Genomic DNA, 9032 nt, shown 5'->3' with positions numbered 1-9032 from the left:
GGGCGGTGCGCGGGGGGCGACGCGCCGCTGGCGACGGGAACATTTTCGCGGCCGTGGGTGGGTGGGTGGGCACGAGGCTGCTCGGGGGGGGCTGCCGTGCTCGCCCTGCCCCTCCTGGGGTGTGCCAGCCCCCCAGCCAGGAGGGTCCGGGGCCCCCCGAGCTGAGCTCTGCCCCCGGGGACACGGGGGGGGCGCGGGGGGGGTTTCACACCCTGCCCCGGTGAGGGGAGCAGTGCTGAGCCCCCCCTGCACCCACAGCGGCTCCTTGTCCCCAAAATCCCCAAAAAAACACCCCAGAATGTGAAGTTTGGGGTGCTGTGCCCCCCCTGCACCCACAGCGGCTCCCCCCCCCCCCCAAAAAACCCCAAAACAACCCCAGATAGTGAAGGTGGGGGGTGCTGAGCCCCCCCCCGGCACCCACAGCTGCTCCTTGTTCCCCCAAAAACCCCAAACCACCCCAGAGAGTGAAGGTTTGCAGTGGTGAGCCCCCCCCTACACCCACAGCTGCTCCCCCTCCCCAGAAAACCCCAAAACCTCTCAGTGTGTGAAGATTTGGGGCGCTGAGCTCCCCCTCTGCATCCACAGCGGCTCCCCCTCCCCAAAAACCCCAAAACCACCCCAGAGAGTGAAGATTTGGGGTGCTGCGCCCCCCGGGAGGGGACCTGGGCTGGGTGAGCTCACTGTCCCCACCCATCGCTGCCGGGGGGGGGGGTCCCTGCAGCCCCCCCAAACCCCGCGCTGCTCACTGGGGTCCCCCCGGTGCTTTGGGGCGCCCCTGGGGCCGGGCACAGCCGGGGGTCCCTGTCCGGTGTCACCTCCTGGGGTGGCGCTGGCTCTGTCCCCCCGCCCGGGGCCGTGTCCCCCCGCCCCTGGGGACACCCGGGAGATGTCGCCCCTCGCCCCCCTCCAGTCCCGGCCCCCCCAGCCCCTCCCAGCCGGGGCTGCTGCAGCGGAGCCGCCCCGGGCCCGCCTGGCGCTGGGGACAATGCGGGGACCAGCAGGGGACCGCGGGGCTGATTGGCCGCGTCCCGCCTGTCCCCTCGGCCAGACCCCCGAGAGCCCCCTCCTCCTCCTCCTCTTCCTCCCCCTCCTCCTCCTCTCCGTGCCTTAAAAGCCCGGCTCCCAGCGGGGCTCTGCACGCCGAGGAGGAGGAGGAGGAGGAGGAGGAGGAGGAGGAGGAAGGACGGGGGTACGTCCGTGCCGGTCCCGTTTGGCTCCCCCAGAGCCCCCCCGGGCTGGGGCAGCGGGGAATGGGGGGGTTTGGGGGTGCAGGGGGCTGGGAGCACTGGGAAAGGGCAGGTTTGGGGGAAAACAGCAGGAATTTGGGAGCAGCATCCTCAGGGTGGAGGGAAAGGACTGTGGGGTGGGTGGTGGGTTTGGGATTTGGGGTTTGGGGTTTGGGGTTTGGGGTTTGGGGTTTGGGGTTTGGGATTTGGGATTGGGAGAGGCTGGAGGGGGCCGGGACCCTCGCCCTGCTCTGCCGTGGGTGTCCCACGGGAGGGGAGCCTGGAGGGAGGGAATTCTGTGGGAATGGGCCCTGGAGGGTTTGGAGTGCCAGGCCTGGGGGATGTCCCCGTGCTGTCGCACGGATCCCGGGGCCTCTGGCCCGCCAGGAAAAGCAGATTTAGGCCGGGATTTAGACTGGATGTGGGAGCAGAAGGGGGGAGCAGCACTTCGGGGCTCCTGGGGCTGGTTCTCCTCGGCTGCTGGGCTTGGTGGGCCGGTTCCACTCATTGCCACGAGAGCCGTGACCCCCTCACCACCCCCCCTACCCCCCCCCTCATCACCCCCCGACCCCCCCCCATCACCCCCGACCCCCTCCGCCCCCCGGGGCTGGGAAAGCCGGGCAGCCCCGGCAGCCCCGCGGGGCCTCTCCTGCACAGCCGAGCGTGAAATGCCATGAAAAGGGTCACGAATGTCCCCAGGGCCGGGGCTGCGGCTGTCTGTCCCCTCCTGGGCTGGGGCTGCCTTTCCCCTGTGGGGCTGTCTGTCCCCCAGGGTTTGGGGCTGTCTGTCCCCTCCCGGGTCTGTCTGTCCCCCAGGGTTTGGGGCTGTCTGTCCCTCCAGAGTTTGGGACTGCCTGTCCCCTCCACCCCCGGCTTTGGGGCTGTCTGTCCCCCAGGGTTTGGGGCTGTCTGTCCCCTCCTGGGGCTGTCTATCCCCCAGGGTTTGGGGCTCCCTGTCCCCTCCCGGGGCTGTCTGTCCCCCCAGGGTTTGGGGCTGTCTGTCCCCCAGGGTTTGGGGCTCCCTGTCCCCTCCACCCCGGGCTGGCCCCGCCACCTCCCAGCCCGCACCCAGCCCTTGGTGACATTGCAGGTGCCATCCCTGGGCGCGGTGCCCCCTGCCAGGCGCAGGATGTGTCCCCTGGGCTGGCTGGGGGTGGCCAGCCTGTGCCTGGGGACACTCTGGGCTGTCCCAGCCGAGGAGGGGAGGGAGGCGGAGAAGCCCCAGGCTGAGCTGACCCTCTACGAAAACCCGGATCTGGAGCACTACGACGTGACCTTGGACAGCTACGGGGACATCCTGGACCTGAGCAACTACGAGGAGCTCTACGACTACGGGGACCTCGTCCCGAAGGTGAGGGGGACACAGGAGAGCCCCTGGCTGCGTCCCAGGACGGGGATTTGGTGCCAGGGAGGGATGTGGCACCGCAGGGGGAGCAGCCCTGGCAGCTCCCCCGGGGCTGGGCAAGGTTTTACCCGAGCCAGAACTCTGCCAGCTCCTGGATGTGAGGATTCCTTCATCCCTCTGGCCAGGAGGGTTCCTCGGAGAGCTTCCCAAGAAGGAATTAATGACCCCAACCCAGTCCCTGTGACCCTGTCGGTGCCACCCACTCCGGAGGGGACATGTCACCCATGCTCACACCCAGCCGTGCTTGCAGATCGAGGTTGGCACCTTGGCTCCTCGCCCCAAGGACCCCAAAACCCTCCCAGAGCTGGGTGAAACCACGGCTGGAACCCCAAAAGTGCAGCCCCCGAGCGGTGCTGGCCCCGCGCCCCCAGCGCCCAGCCCCGGGCAGGGTGAGTTGTGCCCCCTTGGGATGCCACACGGGGGGGAATTTTGGGGGGAAAAAAGGGAATTCTGGCGCTGCCAGCAGCTCTTTGCAGGGTTTTGGGGTTGAGTCTGCTCGCACAGCCAGGCAGGAGGGCTGCAGAGACAGAAATTACTGGGAAAAAATGAACTCCAGCAAAGCAGCGACGCTTTAATGAGCAGAGGCTTTGCGACGGTGGCAATTAGATTAGTGACAATTAAAATCCTGCAGCGAGGATAAATATCTTTATTCCTTTTCTGTCACTCCAGGCCGGGAAAAATTAAGTGGGAGGAGAAAGGAAATTGGTGCTGAGCTGCTCTGAACCCCCCCTCGAAGGGGTGGGGGGCTCGGGGGAGAGGAGGGGGATCAGGAGTGGGGGTGGGCTCGGTTTTACCCCTCCTGTCCCCCCAGCTTGGGGACAGCTGGGACAGATCTTTCTTGATTTAAAAGAATTTTCTGGAGTTCTGCTTCCCCCAGTGGGAAAATTAAAGGGGCCAGGAGAGCTTTGGGTGTAAAAAGCTGAGTTTGGGGGTTTAATCTCCCCTCCTCCTGCAGGAGGGATTTGATCCTGGGCACTTCATTTATTAACAGGTTTGGGGTTTTTTTGGTGGGGGTTTCTGGCCCTTCCCTGGATGATGCAGGGCTGTGACAGCTCTGGGTGTCACCAACTCCGTGTCCCCATGGCAGGCTGGGCAGATCCCGCTGTTCTGGGGTATTTTATGGGGTCTGGGGGTTGTGACAGTTTTGGTGTCATGGACTTTGTGTCCTCACAGAGTGGGCACATCCTCCTGCAGTTCTGGGGTATTTTATGGGGTCAGGGGGCCGTGACAACTCTGGGTGTCACCAACTCCGTGTCCCCACAGCCAGGTGGGCTCCTCCTTCTGTTATGGGGTATTTTATGGGGTCACGGGACTGTGACAGCTCTGGTATCATGGATTCTGTGTCCCCACAGTGTGAGCATGTCCTTGTGTTGTTCTGGGGTATTTTATGGGGTCAGGGGGCCGTGACAGCTCTGACTGTCACAGATCCCTGTCCCCAGAGTGTGGGCAGGGTGGGCACATCCTTCTCCTGCTCTGGGGTATTTTATGGGGTCACGGGACTGTGACAGCTCTGGTATCATGGATTCTGTGTCCCCACAGTGTGAGCATGTCCCTGTGTTGTTCTGGGGTATTTTATGGGGTCAAGGGGCCGTGACAGCTCTGGGTGTCACAGATCCATGCCCCCACAGCCGGGTGGGCTCCTCCCTCTGCTCCGGGGTATTTTATGGGGTCAGGCCTTGTTTCCCCGCACCCCAGGGCTGCCCAGCTGCCTGCTGTGCCTGTGCCTCGGCTCCTCGGTGTACTGCGACGACGCCGAGCTGGAGCAGGTGCCGGCGCTGCCCCGGGACACCGCGTACCTCTACGCCCGCTTCAACCGCATCGCTGCCGTCCGCGCCGGCGACTTCCGCGGCCTCGGTACGTCGGGGTCACCAGCAGGAGAAAAATCCCACACAGCGGCGCTGGAGCCGGGAAGTTCAAAAGCAGGATTTTGTCAGAATGTTAGGGGAATTAATCCGCAAACATCAGAGGTTTGTGCTCTGAGGAGTGCTCTGGCTTTATTCCGATAAAGGGAGAGGCCGTGGCGCATTCCCCTGGGATGTCTCGAATTTTTGGAAGATGCAGCCTCCTTTTCATCCCAATTTCCCTCTCTCTTTCCCCATTTCTGAGGTACTTGAGAGGTTCAGATTTCCCAAAACACCTGATACCAAAGATTCCCCTCTAATGTACAGCCCTCCCTTTTCATTTTTAATTCTTATGGAATTTAGGGGTTTTTCTTCCCCATTGCTTCTTTCATCTTTCAATGCCTAATTTCATTTATCAGCAAACCTAAAGTTGATTTTCAAAAGCAAATATCTTTTTCCATTCATCAACCAGTGGAATCCTTCCCATTGTTTCTTTTCTCTCCCAGTGCTGGTTTGATCTACCAGCAGGCCCACAGCTTGTTTGGAAAGACAAATCCCTGATTCCTCTCAAGAAAAATAAGTCGAAAAGTAAAAAATCAAAATTTTATCCTGGTGGTGATGGGCACACCCGGAATTGAATTTTTGCAGTTTTATAGGGTTAACTAATTGGGATATTTAACAGGTATATTTGGATTTTGACAGTTTTACAGTGTTAATTAATTAGGATATTTAACAGGTATATTAGGATTTTGACAATTTTATAAGGTTAATCAATTGGGATATTTAATTGGTGTGTCCAATAGGAGGTTCAGCTGTTCCACCCCTGCGTCAGCCCCACTTCTTATTGTAGGTCCTTTCCTTGGCATAACACCAAACAACATTCCAGGAATGTGTTTGGAAAAGTCAGCCGATTGTTCTAGAATCGGAGAGAAAGGTGGGGAAAGCACCAGAGCTAGCTAGGGAGCTGTAAAACAGCACTCAGTGAGAAAAATGCATAAAAATCATCACTGGGACCAGGGAAAAACCAGAATTTGGATGGGGAAATCCAGGATTTGGGTGGGGAAATCCAGAATTTGGATGGAGAAATCCAGAATTTGTGTGGGGAAATCCAGAATTTGGGTGGGGAAATCCAGAATTTGGATGGGGAAATCCAGAATTTGGATAGAGAAATCCAGAATTTGGATGGGGAAATCCAGAATTTGGGTGGGGAAATCCAGATTTTGGGTGGGGAAATCCAGAATCTGGGTGGGGAATGAGGGGAATAACCACCCTGGCTTTGTCCCCGTTCTCCCCCTGCCCTCAGAGAAGCTGAAGCGCATCGACCTGAGCAGCAATTCCATCTCGTGGGCGGACGCGGACGCGTTCCGGGGGCTGCCCAGCCTGCAGGAGCTGCTGCTGCCCGAGAACCGGCTGACGGCGCTGCCCGAGCTGCCCCGCGGCATCGTCCGCCTGGACGCGCGCCTCAACCGCATCGCCAGCGCCGGGCTGCGCCCCGAGGCCTTCCGCGTGCGTCCCAAGGCTGGGGTGCCAGCTCTGGGGGGACAGGGGTGCAGAGGGGGGCAGCTCCAGGGGGGTCAGCTCCAGGAGAGTCATCTTTAGGGGGTTCATCTTTAGGGGGTTCAGCTCTTGGGGGTTCATCTTTCAGGGGTTCATCTTTAGGAGGTTCAACTCTTGGGGGTTCATCTCTTGGGGGTTTATCTTTAAGGGGTCCATCTTTAGGGGGTTCATCTTTCGGGGGTTCATCTTTAGGAGGTTCATCTTTAGGAGGTTCAACTCTTGGGGGTTCATCTCTTGGGGGTTTATCTTTAAGGGGTTCATCTTTCGGGGGTTCATCTTTAGGTGGTTCATCTTTCGGGGGTTCATCTTTAGGAGGTTCAACTCTTGGGGGTTTATCTTTAGGGGGTTTATCTTTAGGGGGTTCATCTTTAGGTGGTTCAACTCTTGGAGCTTCATCTCTTGGGGTTCTCTAGAGGGGTTCATCTTTAGGGGGTTCATTGGTTCATCTCTTGGGGGTTGATCTCTAGGGGGTTCATCTTTAGGGGGTTCATCTCTTGCGGGTTCGTCTTTAGGGGGCTCATTTGTTCATCTCTTGGAGGTTCATCTTAAGGGGTTCGTCTTTAAGGGGTTCATCTTTAGGAGGTTCAACTCTTGGAGGTTCATCTCTTGGGGATTCCTCTTTGGGAGGTTCATCTTTAGGGGGTTCAGTGGTTCATTTCTAGGGGGTTGATCTCTGGGAGGTTCATCGGTTCATCTCTATTAGGGTTCATCTCTTGGGGGTTCATCTCCTGGGGGTACACCTTTAAGGGGTTCATCTTTAGGGGGTTCAACTCTAGGGGATTCATCTTTAGGAGGTTCATTGGTTCATCTCTAGGGGTTCATTGGTTCATCTCTAGGGGTTCATCCCTATTGGGGTTCACCTCTGCCCTCTCCCTGCAGGACCTGAAGCAGCTGCAGTTCCTCCATCTCTCCGACAACCAGCTGGACTTTATCCCGGTGCCCCTTCCCGAGAGCCTGCGCTCCCTGCACCTCCAGGTGGGATGGGGTTGACCTGAGTTTAGCAGATCTTACCTCTTCTTCCTCCTCCTCCTCCTCCTCCTCCTCCTCCTCCTCCTCCTCCTCCTCCTCCTCCTCCTCCTCCTCCTCCTCCTCCTCCTCCTCCTCCTCCTTCTCCTCCTCTTCATTGTCCTAGTCCTAGTCCTTGTCCTCCTCTTCATTGTCCTAGTCCTGGTCCTGGTCCTGGTCCTGGTCCTGGTTCTGGTCCTGGTCCTGGTTCTGGTCCTGGTCCTGGTTCTGGTCCTGGTCCTGGTCCTGGTCCTTTTCCTGGTCCTGGCTCCAGCCCTGGTCCTGGTCCTTTTCCTGGTCCTAGTCCTGGTCCTGGCTCTGGTCCTGGTCCTCCTCCTCCTCCTCCTCCTCCTCCTCTCCCTTTCCCCGTGACTCATCTCCACGCTCGTCCCGTCCCCCAGAACAACAAGATCCAGACGATGCACGAGGACACGTTCTGTGACAGCCAGGAGCAGGGCCAGATCCGCCGGGCGCTCGAGGACATCCGCCTGGACGGGAACCCCATCAACCTCAGCCTCTTCCCCAACGCCTTCTTCTGCCTGCCCCGCCTGCCCACCGGCCGCTTCTCCTGAGCCCCCGAGCTGCAAAGGCAGGAAAACATTCCCAGATCCCGTCCCAGAGCGCTCAGAGCCTGCTGCTCCACAGAAAATGTGGTTAAAGTAGAGATGTTCCACCCCAGGGTGAGCTCGGTGCTGGGGCAAGCAGATAAAATAAAAATGAAATAAAATAAAGATTTGAAAATGCGTTCAGAGCCTTGTTCTTGGCAGCGAGAGGAGCTTGGCTTGGATTTGCAAAGATGGGAATTCCCTGTGCCCCGTTTCTTCCTCTGTTCCCTCCAGGGAGATCTGAGATCCTGGTCAGGGTGTCCTCAGGGACCAGAGCTGCCTTGTCCCAGGGAGGTGACACTGGGAGAGCTCAGGTGGGATCTGTCCCCAGGTCCAGCTGTGCAGCTCCAGGGGGGTGTGGCACAGCCAGGCGTGACCTGGGCACAGCTGGATTGTCCCCGTGAGCTCCCAAAGAGGGTAAAATGGGAAATCCCCACAAAGGGCAACTGGAATCTTCCATCCCCTCATCCCGCTGCAGTCCTGGAAACAGGGACTGGGAGCTGTCCTGGAACTGGGCGGGACCTCCAGCACCCCTGGATTTGGGAGGTTATCCATGGATTTTGGATGGCATCCCTGGATTTCGGATGGTACCCATGAGTTTGGGAGGGTATTCGTGGATTTGGGATGGCATCCATGGATTAGGGATGGTAGCCATGGATTTAGGAGAGTATTCATGGATTTGGGAGGGAATCCCTGGATTTGGCAGGGTATCCATTGATTTGGGAAGGTACATCTGGATTTGGGATGGTATCCATGGATTTGGGATGGCATCCGTGGATTTGGGATGGTATCCATGGATTTGGGACGGTATTAATGAATTTGGGATGGTATTAATGAATTTGGGACAGTACCCATGGATTTAGGATGGCATCCATGGATTTGGGAGGGAATCTCTGGATTTGGCAGAGTATCCATGGATTTGGGAAGGTACATCTGGATTTGGGATGGTATCCATGGATTTGGGATGGTATTAATGAATTTGGGATGGTATCCATGGATTTGGGATGGCATCCGTGGATTTAGGATGTCATCCATCGATTTGGGATGGCATCCGTGGATTTAGGATGGCATCCATGGATTTGGGAGGGAATCTCCGGATTTGGCAGGGTGTCCATGGATTTGGGAAGGTACCCCTGGATTTGGGATGGCACCCATGGATTTGGAGCTGCAGAGGACCCCCGAGCCCCCCAGCCCCACCAGGATCAGCAGCTCCGGGGCTGGAGCCGGCAGCTCCGGGCTCATCCCGGCTTCCCGGGGCTGCCCGGTGCTCTGGGATATTTTCAACGCCGCGGATTCATCCCTCATATTTTTATCCACACGTAAGGAACACCGCGAGGGGGATGACACATCCCTGGAGAATCCAGAGCCCCGAAGTGAAACCACGGAGCTCTGC

General features: G+C 58.5%; 1 protein-coding gene across 1 annotated transcript; it reads left to right on the top strand.

Annotated features, from left to right (window-relative positions):
* Nucleotides 1-1050: 1050 nt before the first annotated feature.
* Nucleotides 1051-7778, top strand: OPTC (opticin). The gene is made up of 7 exons (XM_064399181.1): nucleotides 1051-1189; nucleotides 2317-2577; nucleotides 2882-3020; nucleotides 4327-4485; nucleotides 5776-5978; nucleotides 6909-7004; nucleotides 7436-7778. Exons 2-7 carry the CDS (start codon nucleotides 2356-2358, stop codon nucleotides 7604-7606), a joined length of 990 nt encoding a protein of 329 aa, XP_064255251.1. The 5' UTR covers nucleotides 1051-1189; nucleotides 2317-2355; the 3' UTR covers nucleotides 7607-7778.
* The last annotated feature ends 1254 nt before the right edge of the window (nucleotides 7779-9032 follow it).

The sequence above is a fragment of the Passer domesticus genome, chromosome 25, assembly GCF_036417665.1.
Source record: "Passer domesticus isolate bPasDom1 chromosome 25, bPasDom1.hap1, whole genome shotgun sequence".
In the NCBI taxonomy this organism is placed as follows: Eukaryota; Metazoa; Chordata; class Aves; order Passeriformes; family Passeridae; genus Passer; species Passer domesticus.
The sequence above is the reverse complement of the archived record's forward strand: the minus strand, read 5'-3'. Positions and strand labels throughout refer to the sequence as shown.

Bases quoted from the DNA above. Each gene is read 5' to 3' on its own strand.
- OPTC (XM_064399181.1), top strand. From the start codon at position 2,356: ATGTGTCCCCTGGGCTGGCTGGGGGTGGCCAGCCTGTGCCTGGGGACA. The intron at 2,578-2,881 runs GTGAGGGGGACA...CCGTGCTTGCAG, and splicing joins ACGGGGACCTCGTCCCGAAG to ATCGAGGTTGGCACCTTGGC. The intron at 5,979-6,908 runs GTGCGTCCCAAG...CTCTCCCTGCAG, and splicing joins TGCGCCCCGAGGCCTTCCGC to GACCTGAAGCAGCTGCAGTT.